The following is a 23,446-nucleotide window of genomic DNA, read 5'->3' on the forward strand; positions in this document are numbered from 1 at the left end:
TAGCCTACTACACAGTTTGGGAGGGCAAAAAGGCCGTTAATAAAAGAAAAAAAATTATTGCGCGATAAAAAAATGTACGCTGTTAAAATGGGTTTGCGTTAACGCCGTTAATAACGCGTTAAACTGACAGCACTAGATTAAATCAGTTCCAAGTTCCACAAGATAGTACACAAATGTTAATATATTTTAATAAAGTTTGCCTGTTCAATATCTTGGGGGTCTGCCAGGCATTGGGGATGGCCGCGATGAGTATTTGTGGCAAAACAGGAATCACAACTGCACCCTGTTTTCAACGTAATGTTTCAGAATTGTCCTGACAACTGTTCTGATTGACATTAAGTAATTAGAATTTCACTGCCCATTCATGTCTATGGCAACAGTGGAACAGGTACCTCCCTATATGACACACTTCCTGAAATATCCAGACCACCACGGTCCACATGCTCAGCACTGTGTTCTGTGATTCCCCTTAAAGCACTTGGATGTCTCATGATGGCACACTGCACTTCATGTGCTCCTGCGTTTAAACTCAGTCAGCTAACCTACACACTCATCACCAATAAGGATGTGAACATTTTGGAATGAATGAGTTCCCCTTACGAACTGATTATAAATCGGTACTTTCCAATGGGTCATTTTGATCAGCTGTTCTATAATAGTGTGTCTGTCTGTCTGTTTGTTTGTGTCTGTGCAGCACAATATGCCCTTCTGGCGCGTCTCTGCTCATGGTATGATGTCTATTGTTCAAATGTTCAAGATGAAACTGTTACAAATGTCTGCACTTTATGTGTTAAAGTCCAGGCCATGACAACAAATACTGTTATTTTTGAACATCTCTATTGAAATGTTCATAGTTTTAAGAAATCAATCACCGACCATGTGATTGTTAACATGTGAGTCTGAGCTAAGTGTTGCTTCACACTCAATTCTGCCCCATTAGAATGTGCTGTGGGGCTCTCCAGCGTTCTGGTTATTACTGATATTCAAGTTGTGAATGCCTTGGTGGAGATTGGAACAATAAACTCTAAAGCCATAACCTGGTGAGCAGGGATTAAGTTTTCCCTTGTGTGTCATTGATTAATCTCGATAATAAAAGAATAGGAGAAGAGTGTTATATATCACATATCCCACTGGTTAAGGAGTGGTTTGAGGCCACGATCATATGTGGTGTTGGGGTTGCCAATTCATAAGACGGATTGTGTGTGTGTGTGTGTGTGTGTGTGTGTGACCACAGTCATGGATTTTAAACATGCTCTCTCTCATGCTACTGTGTGGTATACCAGGATGCTCCATGGTTAGCTGAGGCATGTGTGACGGGGATAGTTATGCATGTTACGTAATAGAAGGAGGAGGAGGAGGAGGCAGACCTCAACATTTAAAAGTGCTTTCAGTTCGAAGAGTTCTGTAGTTTACTTTCTTTTTCATGCCCTAGAAACAATACCATGGACATTACAGCAGTTTTACAGATATCTCTTTGGCAGTTCACTCTTTGAGCGCAAGGAAGTCAGTATGTGCTTTCTGTAAACAGATCTTAACTTTAGCTGGAGTCTATTTTTTCACTCTTTTTCAACACCTCAGGAGGAATTCCTGCACTTCCTGATTACGTTTCTGTGTAAAAGGAAAGCAAAACATTACCGAAGAGAATGGAGGACAGTATATTTTTGTATACTATCTCGGACTTTATGTTGAACGTGTTGGGTCTTTTGTTCTTCTTCTCGGATGTGGTGCTTGACATTTGGGCGGTTTTGAGTTTTTATCAGGAGGAAGCCTATGTCAGTATGGCAGTGCTGATCTTTTTATTACTGGGATCATCTTTGCTGCTCCAGATATTCAGTTGGCTTTGGTATAACTATAGCTCGGAAGAGGAGAGTATTTGCCTTGGCAAATATATGTACCTGGAGAAGTACTTGAAGAATAGAATCTTTTGTGGAGTACTCCATGTGTGTCAGCTGGGAGTCTTCCTCAGGTTGGTGACTTTAGTGATTATGTTGCATTCAAATAACCACTGTGTCTTACTTTGACTTGATCTGAATTTATGTATTGGCATTGCAAAGAGGGTATTTTGTTTCCACACATATTGGTAGTATAAGGAGAGGGGACTTCTACGGGAAATGCAGTTATTTTCTGTTTCCAGAACCAGCTGAATGAAGTTACCAGCCGAATGAATCTGATCACAACCACAAAAAAGCTAGACACACTCATTTTAATTCATACAATGTACGGAGTTGCTCTGTAGTTGATTTTATTCACTTCCTTATACATTGCCCGATAAGAGAATGTGAACCAAATATCTGTCTTCTATTTCTAGCCATAAGGAACAGACAGGATATGTAGACTGAATATTAATTGAAACGTTAACCCAATGTAAAGACATCAGTCATATTATGTATGAGTGTGAATTAAACAACTTCATGGATGGTAAATGTTATGTCCTAAAAGGGCATACTGATACAAATATTCACTTCAATCATTATTGGTGGACTTCATCTTCATTTAACTTACCAAACCTCAGATCCAAAACCTTTACTAGCAAGTATATCAAATCCCTGCTCACTTTCATCCAATCTGCTCTTATTACCACAGGTTTGCCGGCGTGATGGAGATCTCTCTGCGTAACCTGAAGACCCGTACAGCCAAGAAGGAGGGCATCGCTGTCTACCTGACCCATGACCTCAGCATGCTGCGCCTCATCGAGACGTTCTCAGAGAGCGCTCCTCAGCTGACCCTTATGATCACCATCATCTTGCAGAGGGAGGACGTGGAATGGGTCACAGGTACTGCTGTCAATCACATGTTTGCCATCCAGAGATCTCAGAAGAGTTTAACTCATGGGGATAGGCACTGTACAGTCTGGAACATCCGGAATCATCAGTCCACTGTGTTAGGAGTTCTGCAATATTGTCTATAACATGTAATAGTCAGTGTAACCAGCATTTCAATTTACTTACAGCATAGTGTGCATGGCTAGCCTGACGATGTCATACTCATAATTCTAGTCAGAATATGAGTCTGAGACCGAACCACTGGGCTGTGATTATGGGGCGTGTTTCAACGAACCAGGAAAGAAAATTTCTCTTCGCTGAATTGGATACCTAGAACCAATCAGAGCAACGTAGTATTATTACCATCTGATAGATTAAACTTTTACCTGATCCCGTAGGAAGGACGGCAAAAACATCTTTTCAATCGACAAATGCCTTGATCGCGTTTCTCTGTTCCTCTTTCAAAATGAATGCGCTGTCAATATCTGTTGAGATATGCCTGCTTACGTTACTTAATTAGCACTCAAGGCTAGAAGCTACCATTTGTTTCAATGTTTTTTTTGTCTACGCTGTTAGCATAACCTTTCAATAATGGTCTAGAGTGCTTAAGTTAAGACCTACAATCCTCGGCAACATTGGTGTTGCGTATACACAACTAACCGAGTCAATGTAGACATAAAAAAAGTCGTGTAGATAGCTTAAATCATATCAAATATGTCCCACTAAGCTCCCGAGACGGCGCCATCTTTGTTCGATGTATACCGGTATTCTATCTATCATCAGGTCATCTGTCCATCAACGTATAAAGCCCGCCCTTACAATTTGATTGGTTTAGATTGCTTTCTCAACTTTTTCGAAACGTTTAAACCCTCCCAACTAGCTCAACTCCAGACTGAATCTCCCAGACCAAACATTTTGTGGGCGGAGTTCAGGCTGGTATCCAGGCTAGTGCATGGCACAGGGGGGATTTGAAAAGTAGAGTAAAACAAACAAATCTTTTATGTAAATACTTTCATATAAAAATGAATGTAACTGAAAGTATTGATAAATAGACTTAGTCTGGAGCTGTAATCAAAAGAATGCTACATGCCTTAGGCCAATATTAGCTTAACATAGCACACTTTCTACCAACCATGCAAACAGGATATACAGCCTGAACCTCCTACTTGACTTATGTGAGGTGACAAGTAGAGAATGGAAATAGTGATTCCCATGGCCTGGCTACAAATAACCATGAGTAAGCATGTGCTGGTAGAGCAAGGTGCTAACGCCAAGATCATGGTTTTGCTTCCCAGGGAGCACACATAGGCTACTAATGAAAAGGCACATCTGTACTGCAAGTCACTTTGGATAAAACCATCTGCTAACTGAATGAATGCAAAATGTGTTTTCTCTGAGGTGATCAAAAGCACCCTTACAGTGTCATAAACAGCGAATCACACGTTCCTGTCTTCTTCCCTGCAGGTCTAAAGACTTTGGGTTCGTTTGCTGCCATCTCCATCAGCGTGGTCATGTACCACCGTTCCATGCGCTCCTTCCACAAGGACAAGGCCCAGATGACGTGGACCTCTTCTCTGGTCTACTTCCTGTGGAACTTCCTCTTAATTGCCCCACGTGTGGCAGCAATAGCCCTGTTTGCCTCTACTCTGCCCCTCGGTATGATTGCAGTCGACTTCGTCTGCCTGTGGGTCGCACTGTTCCTCTGGTCCTGGCATCAGAAAACTGACTTCATGGATTCCCTGGCCGGGGAATGGCTCTACCGGGCCACCGTAGCTCTCATTTGGTACTTCAGCTGGATCAATGTATCCACGGGCAGCTCCAGACGAAAGAGCATCATCTATCATTCCATGATAGCAGTGGACATTATGCTCCTGCTGGGGCTGTGGTGGTGGTGGAATAGCGACAAGGATCAGTGTGTATTCGGCATGCCAGCACTGGCAGTGTTTATTTCAGTGGGTGGATCCTACACAGTAGGAATCCTGGGGAAGATAGTGTACTACAAAATATTTCATCCTAACAAAACAGCTACTGAAGAGTCTGAAGAGTCTGAAGTCTATGAATATGCACCTGCTTGCTTAAGTGATGACGAGGTGGACACTCCTTTTTCAGTTGAGGTGCCGTTACCCTCACCTCAACCCCGACCCCAACACCCACCGAGGCCTTTGACTGGGGCCCAGAAGAGGATGCAGAAACTGGCTGATAATTTTTTCTCATAGAGATGATCAGCAAGAAGATTTACTAGACACATTCCATTACAGTGCTGCAATGAACAGTTTCTTACTTTTTATTTATATTATACATAGCTTTATTTTAGATTTTAATTTAGATTATATTTAAGATGTATCAGTGTTTACAAAATCATATATTTTTTAAACTTAACAACCCTTGAACAAAATAAGCACCTAAGGGGTATTCTATGAATACTGTGGGTCTCTCTTTCATTGAAGCTGAATAAATGTGTATTATATATTATTATATATATGTATTGTATCATATAATCTGTAGTTTACATATACTGTAAACACTTAGCACTGACATCATACGTCTAGACTCACGTACCTATGGATTCAGTTCTTAACAGTCCCACCCCCACCCAAACCATTCAAAATACAGTGTGATCAATTGGCTACATTAAGTTATTTATATCTTTGGCTGGTCAACTCAGCTCTACCTCAAAACAAACATTTGGTTTCCCTCCCTCAAACCAAGGCCCTTTATGTTACAGGTGTGCTACGCTAAGCGTTGACCAAATAGCACTGCTGTCAGGTGGGGCGAATGAGTGTTCTGCACCGCAACAAGTTAGCCTGCTGCTTGACATCCTACCACTGACCACTAGATGTGCTGCTCCCCACAGTAGTAAGATATGACCATTACATAAACAAGAGTAAGCACACTATCATCGTTTAAGTGTAGGCAGTGGTGTAACGTAGTAACGACGGGCCCAGGTGCAAGATATTATGAAGGGCCCCCCTAGTGAACGCTAAAAAAAAGAAATGAAATAAAAAAATCACAGTGTTCCCTATGCAACCGCGTCTAAAAAAAACCCTAATCAAAGATGTTTGTTATCGATATAAATAGTGTTACCCAACTTGTAGCCTAGTAATCCTGCCCTACCATAATGTATGTAGGCTATAACTTGTCTTGAAATGTATATCTATCAGGGTTACCTGTTGCATGGTTGCTGACACATCACTGAGGGCAGAAGCAGCGATTCTAATCCCAGTTGAACTGCTGCACTGCTGACTCCGTGGGCTGGCGACTAATTGACGGGCTAGTTAAAAAGCCAAAATAATCTAATTTAGGCAGCTTTGCCGCCTTCTCCTCCTGATCTTTTTTCTCTTGCCATTTTCTACTTCCACTCTTGTGCTTACAGTAAAAGGCATTGATACGAGTAAAGTTGTGCTGTGCTCAAGACCTTCCAGGCCTGTTCCAGACCTTCGAATTGGTTTAACTATAGCGTATTGTATTGTCACAGGATCAAATAGAGACTTTACATTGGACAACAAAATACGTATTACCCAGCAATCATCATTGCTGATCACAAAAATACCAAAGAAAATAAGAACTTGTTCATTTTATTGAATAGTTTTTTGATAGTTTCTATAGTGTATGTAGGATAAGCATATGATTTTGTTATAAATTACTTCTTTTCCCTAGCCTGGATACCAGACAGAACTTAGCCCCGTCCACAACATTTGAGGTCTGGAAGTTCGGTCTGGCACTGCTCCGTCGGGGAGAAATTGACCAATGACCAATCAAATTGTCAGGGCGGGCTTTATACGATGATGGACAGATGATCAACCGTAACATAATCAACTACGCCGCCATCGCTTGGGTTGAATTTGTATTCAACAAACATGGCTGCCGATGGAGAGCTAAAATTTGTGAGACACAAAACACCACCATAATGAGCTTTCTCTGACACCCTCCACTTGCTTCACGTTGCCGTGGTATGTTGCCGGGTTGCAACAGGTCAAGGCATTTCAGGTGACTTGTCTCAGTCAACGACTCTCCTAAACGTACTTCCACAAAGCAACTTCTACATTGGGTTTGGGGTGTGTGTGTGTGTGTGTGTGTGTGTGTGTTGGGGGGGGGAGCTGCCACAATGAGGCACCGAGGGAGAATCAAAGCAAAGGGGAACAAGGGAAAAACAAAACAAAAAGTCTGTTACCTTTTCACCTCTAAAGACCTGCTGCACACGCAGGAAGTGAAACCCTTTTGCCAATTCCTCTCAGCCGAGCTGAATTCTTTGAAAAGGGCTTGGCTGTCTCTTTTTTTGTAGACCTGCTTCCTGCTACTATACTCTTAAGTGGGACTCTTATTGGACAGGAAGATGATGCTAGGCCAGCAACACACCCAAACGACTTCAGTGAAGTGGACGGAGTGGAGGTCTGTCTGGTGTATAACGAGAATTTAGCTACAAAAGGGAACCCTGTTTGTCCCATGGACACAAAAACTGAGGGGAACAACTCGTTAATTCCAAAATGTTCACATCCTTATTGGTGATGAGTGTGGAGGTTAGCTGACTGAGTTTAAACGCAGGAGCACATGAAGTGCAGTGTGCCATCATGAGACATCCAAGTGCTTTAAGGGGAATCGCAGAACACAGTGCTGGGCATGTGGACCGTGGTGGTCTGGATATTTCAGGTAGTGTGTTACAGGGAGGCACCTGTTCCATGTTCCACTGTTGCCATAGACATGAATGGGCAGTGAAATTCTATTTACTTCATTTCAATCAGATCAGTTGTCAGGACAATTCTGAAACACAACATTAAAAGCAACCAGCCAAACATATAAATAAGGTAATGTAGCCAATTGATCACACTGTATTTTTAATGGTTTGGGTGGGAGTGATAAGAACTGAATCTAAACGTAGTCTAAACGTATGATGTCAGTGCTTACTGTTTATATGTGAACTACAGATAATATGATATATAATAAATATAATACACATTCATTCAGCTTTATTTTTCAAATGAAAATTATAACATTTGTAAACAAACAATTACATCATCGGTACAGTAATACATTTTCATAACAAAAAAAAACATACAAATACAGTACATGAAGGCATAGAGGTAAATGAAAACACTGTTTTTACACAGGAGATGATCCAGCAGAATCTAGTAACAAAGTGATAAAATGAAATGCGATGAAACAAATGAGAGACCGACAGTATTGTTAAAATACCCCTTAGGTGCATATTTTGCTCCAGCGCTGTTGGGCCACAGTAGTGGAAATAAGTTATAAAAATAACAGAAAATTATTATTGTCAACTTGATATATCTGAAATGCAATATAATTTAAAGCTATATATAATATAAATTCAAAATAAGAAACGGTTCATTGCAGCACTTTAATGAAATGTGTCTAGTTTGTCTTCTTGCTGCTCAAAATAATGCGTCTTCCAGTGCTATGAGAAAAAATTGTCAGCCAGTTTCTGCATCCTCTTCTGGGCCCCAGTCAAAGGACTCGGTGGGGGTTGGGGTGAGGGTGACTGCACCTCAACTGACAAAGGAGTGTCCACCTCGTCCATACCTAAGCAAGCAGGTGCATTTTCATTGTCTCCAGACTCTTCAGTGGCTGTTTTGTTAGGGTGAAATATTTTGTAGTACACTATCTTCCCCAAGATTCCTACTGTGTAGGATCCACCCACTGAAATAAACACGGCCAGTGCTGGCATGCCGAATATACACTGATCCTGGTCGCTATTCCACCACCACCACAGCCCCAGCAGGAGCATGATGTCCACTGCTATCATGGAATGATAGATGATGCTCTTTCGTCTGGAGCCGCCCTGGGATACATTGAACCAGCTGAAGTACCAAATGAGAGCTACGGTGGCTCGGTAGAGCCATTCCCCGGCCAGGGAGTCCATGAAGTCAGTTTTCTGACGCCAGGACCAGAGGAACAGTGCGACCCACAGGCAGAAGAAGTGGACTGCAATCATACAGAGGGGCAGGGTAGAGGCAAACAGAGCTATTGCTGCCACACGTGGGGCAATTAAGAGGAAGTTCCACAGGAAGTAAACCAGAGATGAGGTCACCGTCATCCGGGCCTTGTCCTTGTGGAAGGAGCGCATGGAGCGGTGGAACATGACCACGTTGATGGTGATGGCAGCAAACGAAAGCAAAGTCTTCAGACCTGATTGGAAGGAGACAGGAACATGTGATTCGCTGTTTATGACACTGTAAGGGTGCTTTTGATCACCTCAGAGAAAACATATTTTGCATTAATTTAGTTAGCAGATGGTTTAATCCAAAGTGACTTGCAGTACACATGTGCCTTTTCATTAGTAGCCAAGTGAGCTCCCTGGGAAGCAAAGCCATGATCTTGGCGTTAGCACCTTGCTCTACCAGCACATGCTTACTCATGGTTATTTGTAACCAGGCCATGGGAATCACTATTTCCATTCTCTACTTGTCACCTCACATAAGACAAGTAGGAGGTTCAGGCTGTATATCCTGTTTGCAAGGTTGGTAGAAAGTGTGCTATGTTAAGCTAATATTGGCCTAAGGCATGAAGCATTCCATCTTTTAATCACAGCTCCAGACTGCTTCAGCTTTCAACTGTCAATTAACTAAGTCTACTTATCAATACCTTCAGTTACATACATTTTTATATGAAAATATTGACATAAAAGATTTGTTTGTTTTAGTGTACTTTTCAAATTCCCCCTGTGCTATGCACACTATATGCTGTAAGTAAATTGAAATGCTGGGTACACTGACTATTACAGAACTCCTAACACAGTGGGCTGATGATTCCAGATGTTCAAGATTGCACATTGCATACATACATTCTTATATAAAAATATTTACACAAAAGACATGTTTGTTTTACTGTAGGCCTACACTACAGGACCAAAACCTCAACCCACAAGACCAGCTTCTTCCCGGCTGCAGTTGGCCTTATAAACGCCACCTGACTTGGACTCTTATACCGCCCCCACGCCTCAAGTCTGTGTTAAATTAACACACATTACATTGCACATTCACATTGCACTCCTGTCTTGCATTCTGTATTTTACTCTTTACTCTACTTCTTTACATATATTTGTTATCTATTTTTATCTTACATATTGTGTTTTTTTTTCTTACGTGTAGTACTTTTTCTTATGTTTTGTACTGTGTTTTTATATTTTATGTTTACTGTATAAACCACACCAGAGCAAATTCCAGGTGTAAACCTACTTGGCAATAAATACAATTCTGATTCTGATTCTATCCCAATGAGTTAACCTCTTCTGAGATCTCTGGATGTAAACATGTGATTGACAGCAGTACCTGTGACCCACTCCACATCCTCCCTCTGCAAGATGATGGTGATCATGAGGGTCAGCTGAGGAGCGTTCTCTGAGAACGTCTCAATGAGGCGCAGCATGCTAAGGTCATGGGTCAGGTAGACAGCGATGCCCTCCTTCTTGGCTGTACGGGTCTTCAGGTTACGCAGAGAGATCTCCATCACGCCGGCAAACCTGTGGTAAATAGAACAGATGGGATGTGATGAAGGCTAGAAGGGATTTAATATATTTGTTAGGAATGTCGTGGGTACTGGGGAGTCTGAAAGTTAAATTAAAGCGAAGTCCACCAATCATGAATAAAGTGATAAATGAAATATTTGTACCAGTAGGCCCTGTTTAAACATAAAATGTACCATCCATGAAGTTGGGTTAATGTTTCAAATCATATTTTGTCTACATATCCTGTCTATTCCTTATGGCTAGAAATGGAAGACAGAGCTTTGGTACACACTATCACATCTAGCGATGTATAAGGAAGTGAATGAAATCAAGAACAGAGCCACTCCATTCATTGTATGAATTAACATAAGTGTGTCTAGCTTCTGTGGGGTTCTGATCAGATGAATTCAGCTGGCAACTTCTGTGATTGAAATTAAAAAACAACTGCATTTCCTGTAAAAGTCCCCTCTTCCAACATGTGTGGTAACAATATCCCTTCTTTGCAATGTCAATACATACATTCAGATCAAAGTAAGACACAATGGTTATCTGAATGCAACAGAATCACAAAACTAAACAGTCACCAACCTGAGGAAGACTCCCAGCTGACACACATGGAGTATCCCACAAAAGATTCTGTGCTTCAAGTACTTTTCCAGGTACATATATTTGCGGAGGCAAATACTCTCCTCTTCCGAGCTATAGTTATACCAAAGCCAACTGAATATCTGCAGCAGCACAGATGATCCCAGTAATAGAAAGATCAGCACACCCATACTGACATAGGCTCCCTCCTGATAAAAACTCAAAACAGCCCAAACGTCAAGCACCACATCCAAGAGGAAGAACAAAAGACCCAACATGTTCAACATCAAGTCTAAGATAGTATAGAAAAATATGCTGTCCTCCATTCTCTTGGGTGTTTGCTTTCCTCTTACACAGAAATGTAACCAGTAAGAGCAGGAATTCTTCCTGAGGTGTTGAAAAAGAGTGAAAAAATAGACTCCAGCTAAAGTTAAGATCTGTTTACACAATGCACACACTGACTTCCTCGCACTCAAAGAGTCAAAAGCTAAAGAAATATAGGTACAACTGCTATAATGTCCCTGGTGTGGTTCCCAAGGCGTGAAAAAGGGAGTAACTACAGAACTCTTCGAACTGAAGGCACTTTTAATGTTGAGCTCTGCCTTCGCCTCTTTCTATTACGTAACATGCAGAACTATCCCCTTCACACGTGCCTCAGCTAATCATGCGCCATCATGGTACACCACACAGTAGCATGAGAGAGAGCATGTTTAAAATCCATGGCTGTGGTCACACACACACACACACACACACACACACACACACACACACACACACACACACACACACACACACACACACACACACACACACACACACACACACACACACACACAATTCTTCATATGAATTGGAAACCCCAACACCACATATGATCGTGGGCTCATTGTGAGAGTCATGATCAGACAGACACGGCAGTCATGTAAACAGCTGATCTACAACCTGACCCAAACCACTCCTTAACCAATGGGATACGTGACGTCATACATCACACTCTTCTCCTATTCTTTTATTATCGAGATTAGTCAACGCCCATAATGCGTTTTGTATGTTAGGTAACTTGAATGTACGGTTTGATATGTGGGTCAACGTTGAGTGGGACTTTTGTTTTGACACCGACAGAGATAGGTGATGCACAGGAAGTTTGAAATGTGGACAAACTAGGCATGGTTCGCATCGCTATGTTTTATCTATCTCAATCTGTCGTGGAAAACAAAAAAAAAAGGAGTTTTGGTCATTTGATATGTTTTAAATAGCCAAACGCAACCGCTGCAACTACACAATGCTACTGTTGCATACGTTAGCATGTTTGCTATTAATGTGAGTTTATGAAATGTATTTTATAAGTACGCATTTTTTTACTTTCTCTTTTCATTCGTAGATTCAGACCATTTCAATGTTGTTAGCTTGACTTCTAAAATCGAAAGTCAATAAAGGAGCAAGAAGGCTCGATCATTTTCCTGGCTCTTTGAAAGGAGTTTGGCTCGCTGTTTCCTCTATGTTAAGTTAACGCTAGAAAGCACAACACAAAAACAGAGCAGAACAGTGAAAAGTCATACCATCTAAGGGATTTATGCTACAGTTATGGAGACCCAAGCGGCAGAAATTGCACTGTCAGTGTCCGGACTAGAGGTCGACCGATATGGGTTTTTCTATAACCGATGCCGATGCCGATACTTAGAGGTCAGGGTTAACCGATAGCCGATATGGGCTGCCGATTTTTTTCGGCCGATATCTAAAAGTTTTCCCATTAATTTGCATGCTAAAACATCACACTAATAATAAGTAGATGCACACAATTTTACTCCCCTACTAGTATCTTAAGTCTGAAGTCCGTGCCCCCGTACACACACACACACACACAGCCTAATACTTACAAACATCCATAATCTAGGAATCCAGAGAACCCCCCCCCCCCCCCCCCCCTTTTTTAATGTATTATTTATGTTATTATTATTTTAGTTATTCTTTTCTTCAATGTATTTACATATATGTATGTGTACAGACTATGATTTGTCTTTATTTTAGGGTTGCTGTCTGGGCCGTGGGAGGGGGGAGGGGGGAAGGGAGAATTCTTTTTAAAACTTGAATACGTCACATTTTATGTTTTCATGTGTTGTTACTTCAAGAAAAAAAAAAAAGAAAAAAAAATCGGCCGATGCCGATAGATTAAAAAATGACAAATATCGGCCCGATACATCGGCCCGATACATCGGCCCACCGATATATCGGTCGACCTCTAGTCCGGACCCAGGCCTCGAAGTGCTCAGTAGCCGGCGCAGCAGTGAGAGAAAGAGCCATTGCTGAAGCTGCGTGCGCCAGAGCTGCATTCTCACAGCAGGAGCTAAAATTGAAAAAGCAGAGAGCTAGATTGGACCTGGAAAAGGCTACACTGGAAGCGAACCCGCATGGCCTTGAACTTGAAAAGGCCACGGCTGCTGCCAATGCAGAGGCTGAAGTGTTAGAGGCGGCAGCTGAAATGGAGTATGACGACATGCTCAGTCCCAAGAGTGTCCTCACACCACTGGAGGTACAGCAGCGGATGGAGGCGTACGTGGCACAACATCCACAGGTCAGCCTCAACCCCAATGCTCCCCCTCCAGACAGACCTCCTCCTCTCAGAGTCACCACCATCGAGAAACCCCTCTGTGTTAAGCCCCACATCTGCCCACGATTCCCGATCTGCTCATTCAGCCAGAAAACACAGTGACTACTTACCTACGTCAGAACACCAGCCCCATTAACCTCGACGCCCCACCTCGAACTCTCACTCTCCATCCAGAGCCTATCAGCAGCAAGGCTGCTCCCCAGGCAAGCGTGTGAGCTACCCAGCCCATTCACCCAGGAATGACACACAGAGCCCTCCTCCTGTCAAAACCGTGTCAAGATCACATTCACGTCAAAGACAAGGCAAGCTACCACGGGGAGCAAAGCATGACCTTTCGAGCCACTCTCCAATCATTGCGCGTCCTGAGGACAAGCTTGGACTGAACAGCAAATGACAACAAACATGCTCTGTCAATCAAAATCCAGCTGATCTGGCCCCTAGGTCAGTGCCGTCGTCACAACCCACAAACACCACGTGGCTTACAGGACCAGATTTCCTATTCAAGCGACACCAGCGTGAAACTCAAAAGCCCTTTCAGTTAGTAGATCCTGAAACAGACACAGACTTCAGGCCTCAGCTGACAGCACTCTCGCCACTCACCTAAGTGAAGGTAACCTCAGCGGTTCCAGCGCTTCTACATTTTGGCAAGAGGCTGTTAGGCTCAGTCATCCACCTCTGCGTCACCTGCCGCAAGCTGAGGGGGAAGCTTGAGGTCCAGAAGATGGCTGACCTCCCGTGTCAGTGCATACAGAAGCAGGCCCTGGCAAATGAGACCTGGACGTGATGGATAAAGGAATACCCCCGCACTCTTCAGCCAAGGCACAAATGGCGCACAGCAACACGAGATCTGCTGCCCGGGGCCGATGTGTTGTTGAAAGAGAGTCAGTCAGTCAGTCAGTCCCCCCGCAATGAGTGGCCTATGGGTCTGGTCACTGCCGCCTTTTCAAGCAGTGACGAAAGGTCAGAAAGGTTAAAATAAAGACTGCATCACAAGACAAAATAAAGACATTCTTCAGGCCTGTTACGGAGGCCGTCCTGCTTCTGCCTAAGGAAGGTCAAAGGTCAAGTGAGGACTGTTGAATCTTTTGTGGCATTAAATGCCAGACTGGGAGTGTTCTGCTCATAATGTGTTTTGTGTGTTAGGTAACTATAATGTACTGTTTGATATGTGTGTCAACATCACATTTTATAAGTAAGCACTTTTCAACTTTCTCTTTTCATTCATAGTTTCACTCCATTTCATTATTGTCAGCTTGACTGCTAAAATCGGAAGTCAATAAAGGCAAGAGCAAGAAGGCTAATTTTTCTGGCTCTTGGATAGAAACGCTGTAAACACTAGGAAGCACAACACATAGACAGAGCAGTACAATTACTGAGGTATGTTTTTTCCCTAAAATATATTTAGACTATAAAAATGTAGTAAGCAACGTTCACATTTTTGATGAGCAAAAAATAGACAGTCTACTATTTAAATAATTCATCTCCGCCTCCTTGTATTACGTAACATGCAGAACTATCCCCGTCACACAGGCCTCAGCTAACCATGGGGCATCATGGTACACCACACAGAGGATGTTCAAAGCCCATGACTGTGGTCACACACACACACACACACACACACACACACACACACACACACAATCCTTCATATGAATTGGAAACCCCAACTCCACATATGATCGTGGCCTCATTGTGAGAGTCATGATCAGACAGACACGGCAGTCATGTGAACAGCTGATCTACAGCCTGACCCAAACCACTCCTTAACCAGTGGGATATGTGATATATCACACTCTTCTCCCATTCTTTTATCATCGAGATTAATGCCATTGCCATATTTGCCCCTAGTGCCCCCATCTGCCACGTTTAACCAGCTGAAATACCAGATGAGGCCTACGGTGGCCTGGTAGAGCCACTCACCAGCCGGGCTGTCCATGAAGTCGGTACCCTGGCGCCAGGCCCAAAAGGACCAGAGCGAGCCAGATCGGCAGGAAGTGGAGGGCGATAACGTGGGACAGGACAGAGGCAAAGAGGGCCACAGGGCAACAGATTCCACAGGAAGTACACCATGGAGGACCCCCAGCCCTGTTTGGCCTTGTCGTGGAGGAAGGAACGCAGCGAGCGGTGGAAGTCCACCACCATCCAGGCAATAGATGTAGTAGAGGCAATCACACTCACACCTGTGGGACAAAAACATCAATACAACATTAACTATCAAGTAGGATCAACACTTGCAGAAACTGATTCTTCTCTAGATCGCCTACACAGTGTACTGCAGCCTACAAATCCTATCTAGCACACACTGTTGACCAGCCAAACAATAAAAACATATTGTAGCCTATTGTTCATACTGTATTTTGAATGGTTTGGGTTAAGAACTGAATTCATAAGCACGTGAGTCTGCATGTATGATTTCAGTGGTTAGTGTGTATATATGAACTACAGATAATATCATTTAATACCTATAATACACATTCTTTCAGGTTTATTTTTCAAAGGGAAATGATGACATTTGTAAACAAACTATTACATATTTGGAACAGTAATACATTATCATAACAAAAAAAAACATACACATACATGAAGAGGTAAATGAAAACACACACTCACATGGAAAGCAAACTGTTACAAGAACTGTTACGAGAATATAATGTGGAGGAGGAGATCGTCCAGCAGAATTTGGTAACAAAGTCATAAAATGAAAATGTGATGGAACAAAAGAGGGATAGACAGTATTGATAGAATAAGTAAAAAGAATAAAAATAACTACTTAGAATTTGTCAAAAGCTATATAAAATAATATAAATTAAAAATAAGAAACTGTGCATTGCAGCACTGTTATGGAATGTGTCTAGTTAGTCTTTTTGCTGCTCATATTTATGAGAAATTGTCAGCCAGTCTCTGCATCCTCTTCTGGGCCCCAGTCAAAGGCCTTGGTGGGGGTTGGGGTGCCTGCACCTCAACTGAACAAGGCATGTCCACCTCGTCCATACCTGACGAAGGCATGTCCACCTCATCCATACCTGACGACTCTTCCCGTAAGCACGCAGGCTCTCTTCCATCTTCAAACTCTTCAGTGGCTGTTTTGTTAGGATGAAATATTTTGTAGTATGCTATCATCACTAGGATTCCTACTGTGTAGGATCCACCCACTGAAATAAACACAAACTGTGCTGGCATGCCGAATATAGACAGATCCTGGTCGCTATGCCACCACCACCACAGCCCCAGCAGGAGCATAATGTCCACTGCTATCATGGAATGATAGATGATGCTCCTTCGTCTGGAGCTGCCCGTGGATACATTGAACCAGCTGAAGTACCAAATGAGAGCTACGGTGGCCCGGTAGAGCCGTTCCCAGCCTTTCCCTTCATTTTCCATGAAGTCAGTTTTCTGACGCCAGGCCCAGAAGAGCAGTGCCAGCCACAGGCAGACGAAGTGGACTGCAATCATACCGAGGGGCAGAGTAGAGGCAAACAGGGCTATTGCTGCCACACGTGGGGCAATTAAGAGGAAGTTCCACAGGAAGTAGACCATAGATGGGGCCCACGTCATCAGGTTCTTGCCCTTCTGGAAGGAGCGCATGGAACGGTGGTACATGACCAGGCTGGTGGAGATGGCAGCAAACGAGCCCAGGGTCTTTAGACCTGCAGGGAAGAAGACAGGAACGTGTGATTGGCTGTTTATCACACTGTAAGGGTGCTTTTGAACACCTCAGAGAAAACACATTTACCATTTATTCAGTTAGCAGCCATTAGCGGATGGTTTTATCCATAGTGACTTGTAGTACAGGTGTGCCTTTTCATTAGTAGCCTATGTGTGCTTTGTTTTACTGTACAGTACAGTGCCATCTCTTCTGAGATCTCTGGATGGTTAACATGTGATTGACAGCAGTACCTGTGACCCACTCCACGTCCTCCCTCTGCAAGATGATGGTGATCATGAGGGTCAGCTGAGGAGCGTTCTCGGAGAACGTCTCGATGAGGCGCAGAAACCTGAGGTCATGGGTCAGGTAGACGGCGACGCCCTCCTTCTCGGCTGTACGGCTGATCATGTTGCGCAGAGAGATCTCCATCACACCGGCAAACCTGTAGTAGAAACAGAACCCTTGAATCCATCGCAGCCATTGCCCTCCTTGAACTGAATTCCTTGATCCTCACATCTAAATCATCAACATGCCTATTAGACTCTCTCCCGACAAAACCCTTATTAAGTGAGACATTACTTAAAGTAATGAACAATTCACTAATTTCAGGATACGTTCCACAATCATTCAAAACAGTAGTAATCAAACCATATCTCAAAAAACCTAACCTGAATCCTGATAATCTGGCTAACTATAGCCCCATATCTAACCTCCCTTTCTTGTAAAAAATACTTTAAAAAAAATAGTAGCTCAGCAACCCCCTATTGCCAACCAAGATCACTTAGTTCCCAGAGTGCAGGCCTACGGTAATTCCAAGAATATCAAAAACCACAATCAGAGGCAGATCTCTTCCCGGCCGAACTGAAGCAGATGGATCCCCCCTTATGTGCCGTGGTTCTGCTTAAGGTTTCTTCCTGATCAACTGGGAGTTTTTTCTTGCCCCCTGTGCTTGCTCTACATGGGTCCAGGCACTGGGCTCTGTAAAGCGCCTTGAGACATATTTATTGTTGACGCTATATAAATAAAATTGAATTGAATTAAATAGAACAGATGTAATGGACAAACAGGGATTCTATACTTGCTAGAAAAGGTGTGGGTACTGGGGGGTTGGTAAGTTAAATAAAGATGAAGACCGCCTCATAATAATTTAAGTGAAAGGAAAACAATTGTATCAGTAGACCCTGTTTGAACATAAAATGTTGTAAGTTGTCATACAATCCACTAAGTATGAGGTCTTTACTCCTTATGGGGAAAAATGGAAGACAGAGCTTTGGTCCACATTATTTCATCAAGCAATATATAAGGAAGTGAAAAATCTCAACTTTACAGCGTGTAAATTAGTGTGTCTAGCTTCTGTGTGTTCAGATTAATTTAGCTGGCAACTTGAGTTCTGGAAATAGAAAACAACTGCATTTACTGTCGAATGTTACTGCTTCCCTCTCATTAAACTACAAACATGTGTGGTAACAAAATCCCTTCTTTGCAATGCTAATAAATAAATGTAGGTCATTTGACAGTTAGACACAGTGGTTATCTGAATGAAAGTGAAAGAAAGTCCTCTCTATGGCAGAGGTGGTGTAGACACACACACTCTGAAATTCACCTCTGCATTTAACCCATCCAGGGAAGTGACACACACACACACACAGTGAAGTGAGGCTACACACTAACCCGGAGCAGTGAGCTGCCATTGGCGGCGCCCGGGGAGCAGTGATCAGAGTTAGGTGCCTTGCTCAAGGGCACTTCAGCCGTGGATGTGGGCATGGGAGAGCAGTGGTCTACCACTTCCCCCACCCACATTTTTCCTACTGGTCAGGGATCGAACCGGCCACCCTACGGTTTCCGGCCTGAAACCCTAACCAGTAGGCCACGGCTGCCCCTACAGAATCACAAACTTTATGAATCACCAACCTGAGGAAGAGTCCCAGCTGACACACATGGAGTACTCCACAAAAGGTTCCATTCTTCAAGTACTTTTCCAGGTACATATATTTGCTGAGGCACATACTCTCCTCTTCCAAGCTATAGTTATACCAACGCCAACTGAATAACTGCAGGAGCACAGACGATCCCAGTAATAAAAAGATCAGCACTCCCATACTGACATAGGCTTCCTCCTGATAAAAACTCAAAACCGCCCAAACGTCAAGCACCAAGTCCAAGAAGAACAACACAAGACCCCCCACGTTCAACATAAAGTCTGAGATAGGATAGAAAAATATGCCGTCCTCCATTCTCTTGGGTAATGTTTTGCTTTCCACGGTGTTGTTCCCAGGGCGTGCACTGTTAAAAAAGAAAGTAAACTCTGCTCAGCTTTCGAGTTCTGAAGTGTCCTTGTCAAGAGAACACGTCACACTGTTCAGAAATTCTCACATTGTGTACTGTGCAACGTTAGATAGGTAGCTAGAAAAACTCAAAACCGCCCAAACGTCAAGCACCAAGTCCAAGAAGAACAACACAAGACCCCCCACGTTCAACATAAAGTCTGAGATAGGATAGAAAAATATGCCGTCCTCCATTCTCTTGGGTAATGTGTTGTTCCCAGGGCGTGCACTGTTAAAAAAGAAAGTAAACTCTGCTCAGCTGATCATGGGCACTCCTGGTGCACCACACAGTGCATGAGTAAAACAGGAGGTACAAAGTCCAGGACTAAGGTCACACACACACACACAATCCTTCATATGAATGGACAACCCCAACACCACATATGATCGTGGGCTAATCATGAAAGTCATGATCAGACAGTCATGTAAACAGCTGATCTACAGCCTATCCCAAACCACTTCTTAACCAGTTGGATATGTGCTACATCACACACTTCTCCTATTATTTTATCATCGAGATAAATCTACGACACACTGGGGAAAATAAATACCTGCACACCAGGTTATGGCTTTAGAGTTTATTGTTCCAATCTCCACCAAGGCATTCACAACTTGAATATCAGTAATAACCAGACCGCTGGAGAGCCCCACAGCACAATCTAATGTGGCATAATTGAGTGTGAAGCAAGCCCTTAGCTCAGACTCGCATGTTAACAATCGCATGGTCGGTGATTGATTTCTTAAAACTATGAACATTCCAATACAGATGTTCAAAAATAACAGTATTTGTTGTCATGGCCTGGACTTTAACACATAAGGTGCAGACATTTGTAACAGTTCCATCTTGAACATTATGCACAAATTGACTTTATACTTTTACACAGTGAGTGAACTGTACCGTATCATCTCTAAAAACAACTACTACAATTACAGAGAACTATGTGTGAGGTATGTTTTTTTTCCCCAAATAACATCTTTAAAAATGTAGTTAGCAACATTGACATTTTTGAAGAGCACAAAATAAACGGCCCACTATTTAAATAATTCATCACAGTATTAAATATAAAAAAAACATACAGTTTTCTGTAAAACATTGTACAGAATAGCTAAGAAGACAAACAAGACAAAATACTTCATGAGACATACAAATGTAGAATAGATTAGATTCTTTTCACTGATACCAAGTGCAAACATGAGTGTGAATCATCACAACTCTGAACAATATTCTATTTGATTGTGCACTTCAAAGTGGTAAGGAAACATTCAATGACCCAGCATGCACTACAGCATTGATGGCATGTGACCAAACCCATTCAAAAAATATATCTATCTAAACTATGCTATTCCCTTCACGTCTGTTGATCTGAACCGTCTCCGATATGTTGGCAGTGTAAAAAATTCTGGCATGTCTGGCCATTCTCCTGTTTTGCCCCTCAGCAGGTGTATCGGTCTGTGTGGACATGTCCAAACAGGACACAGATCCGTCAGTCTCTAGCTTATCGTCCCTCTTTACCCGGGGTCTCCACAGTTTAGGGTGGAAGTAGCAGTAGTATAGAGCCTTCACCAGCAGCCCAAGTGTGTAGCAGAAGGGGATGACCAGGACCATGATGATGGCATAGGACTGGGTCAGTTCCGAGTCCCTGTAGTACCACCATGTGGCCAGCAGGACGGCGCCATCCGTTATCATAAACGAGTGGTAGACGATGCTCCGGCCCCTGGTGCCCCCATCTGCCACGTTGAACCAGCTGAAATACCAGATGAGGCCTACGGTGGCCCGGTAGAGCCACTCTCCAGCCGGGCTATCCATGAAGTCGGTCCCCTGGCGCCAGGCCCAGAGGACCAGAGCGGGCCAGACCAGCAGGAAGTGGAGGGCGATAAGGTGGGACAGGACGGAGGCAAAGAGGGCCAAGCAGGCCACGCGAGGGGCAATCAACAACAGATTCCACAGAAAGTAAACCACGGAGGACCCCCAGCCTTGTTTGGCCTTGTCGGGGAGGAAGGAACGCAGCGAGCGGTGGTAGTCCACCACCATCCAGGCAATAGATGTAGTAGAGGCAACCACACTCACACCTGTGGGACAAAAACATCAATACAACATTAACTATCAAGTAGGATCAACACTTGCAGAATCTGATTCTTCTCTAGATTGTCTACACAGTGTACTGCAGCATAAAAATGCTATCTAGCACACACTGTTATGTTTACATGTATGCTCTATGCTCGCCTACCCTTTTGCACCCGGTTTAAGACAACAGGAAATAGAACCTGACTCTGGTATACACCTGGCCCTAAGTAGAAGTGGCCCCAGATCCATTTTAGAAGGTCTTTGATACAGCCTGCTTTAACACTACACATAGATATGGCAAGCACACCAGAACATTTCACAAATACACTCAACTAAAGAGACTTTGTGAAGTGTTACACCCTTAAACTGATGAACTAGATGAGAGGCGCACTTACACTGGATGGTCCTGGCCTGGTTGGTGTAGAGAATAATATAGGTCATGAGGGTCAGCTGTGGAGCGCTCTCACAGAACGTCTCAATGAGCCGCAGCATGCTGAGGTCATGGACCAAGTACACGGCATACTCAGACCCCTGATGGCCTCTCCACCACACACGGAAGCCTTGCCAAATGGCTGTAAGGTGCCTGTGAATAGATCGATGTCGAAAATTACATGCAGGGGAATTTTTTCACTTTAAGAGGGGATTATAATGCTCCGTTTATGTTATTATTACCTTACACTTGATAGTCAATGTCATTACTAATTACCAGCAAATACAATTTCAAATGATCACAGAGGGCAAAATGCAAATAATTAAATTTTACACACACGATAATCAGTTTAAAGTATTTTACCTAACAACACAGTAAGAGACACAACGTTGTGAAGAATACGCATAGCTACCTATCTAACGTTGCACAGTACACAATGTGAGAATTTCTGAACAGTGTGACGTGTTCTCTTGACAAGGACACTTCAGAACTCACACTTAAAGTAAAGAACTTGAGCACACTGAACGTGGGTGTGAGCTGCCGCCAAACTGTGCTTTTCACAACACCCGCGCTGTGTCTAAATGTTGGTCACTGGGTACTAAGGGGAAATTCACAGAAAATAGTTCAACTCTTAAAGACAAGTTCTATATTTCAAGAAAAGTTTACCTGAAGAAGAATCCAAGTTGCAAAACATGCAGGCAACACGAAACCTTTACACGCTTCTTGTCACAAAACAACATGTTCCCAGAAGTTGTTTTCGCATCGAAGTTTTCTAAATCTCTGTCGTATTCGAACCAAAACCAGCTGAACATCTGTATGACCACAGACGACAGAACCATGAGTCCAACTAAAACTCCAAACCAAAGGAAATCTCCGTGACAGTAAAACTCTTTGGCGACCCACATATCGGACCCCACGTCGAACACATAGGTGAAAACACCAATGACACTGAACAGAAAATCCAGCCATGAGTATTTCGAGAAGGGTGAACAGTCCATGGTGGAATAACGGTTCCCTACTACGCAAATTAATTCATCGCCTTGTCGCTGTGCTTTCCAGCTAGTTAGCTAGCTAACTACCCGTGCTTCGTTGGCTTTCGCAGGCATGACTTGCATGTGTTTTCCCCAAACTTATCTCCGGTCGTCGTTTGCTCGCATACACTAATTGTGATGACGGTCGTTGAACAAGCAACTTCATATCTTATCCTATCAAAGTTACGTCATCGTAACCACAAAAAAGGCATTTTAGTTGGGATGTCCGGCACCCTCCCCTTCACTTGCGTCGCCTCTACACTGATCTAACTTTTCAACCAAGTTTCCGCAGCGCGCATATAGCCACACCTAATATGCACGTGATTGGTTCAGTGCTTTCTGAACAAGCCCCCAGTGATGAACATGTATCATTTTTGTGGTTTTTGATTACTTGACTACACTCCCCTAAGATGAAAGGTGACTAAACTAAAGGGAATTTTCATACACTATAAGAATACAATACCAGTTTTTGAGTATGTAAACAACTTGGTTCCATTAACAAATGCATCACTACCTGCAGATGCAATGATGAA

The 23,446-nt window shown here is 43.1% G+C and overlaps 3 protein-coding genes across 3 annotated transcripts; 1 reads left to right on the forward strand and 2 right to left on the reverse strand.

Annotated features, from left to right (window-relative positions):
• Window positions 1-1,643: 1,643 nt before the first annotated feature.
• LOC308382078 (XK-related protein 8-like) lies at window positions 1,644-4,978 on the forward strand (the record flags this gene model as incomplete). Its single annotated transcript, XM_080859762.1, has 3 exons — window positions 1,644-1,966; window positions 2,584-2,774; window positions 4,227-4,978. 3 exons carry the CDS (start codon window positions 1,644-1,646, stop codon window positions 4,976-4,978), a joined length of 1,266 nt encoding a protein of 421 aa, XP_080715888.1.
• A 3,197-nt stretch (window positions 4,979-8,175) lies between these two features.
• On the reverse strand, window positions 8,176-19,297 carry LOC308382079 (XK-related protein 8-like; the record flags this gene model as incomplete). Its single annotated transcript, XM_080859763.1, has 4 exons — window positions 8,176-8,906; window positions 10,049-10,239; window positions 10,813-11,075; window positions 19,238-19,297. 4 exons carry the CDS (start codon window positions 19,295-19,297, stop codon window positions 8,176-8,178), a joined length of 1,245 nt encoding a protein of 414 aa, XP_080715889.1.
• A 900-nt stretch (window positions 19,298-20,197) lies between these two features.
• xkr8.3 (XK related 8, tandem duplicate 3) lies at window positions 20,198-22,880 on the reverse strand (the record flags this gene model as incomplete). Its single annotated transcript, XM_080859740.1, has 3 exons — window positions 20,198-21,457; window positions 21,848-22,035; window positions 22,549-22,880. 3 exons carry the CDS (start codon window positions 22,878-22,880, stop codon window positions 20,718-20,720), a joined length of 1,260 nt encoding a protein of 419 aa, XP_080715866.1. The 3' UTR covers window positions 20,198-20,717.
• Window positions 22,881-23,446: the final 566 nt, after the last annotated feature.

The sequence above is a fragment of the Sprattus sprattus genome, assembly GCF_963457725.1.
Source record: "Sprattus sprattus genome assembly, chromosome: 20".
Lineage (NCBI taxonomy): Eukaryota > Metazoa > Chordata > Actinopteri > Clupeiformes > Clupeidae > Sprattus > Sprattus sprattus.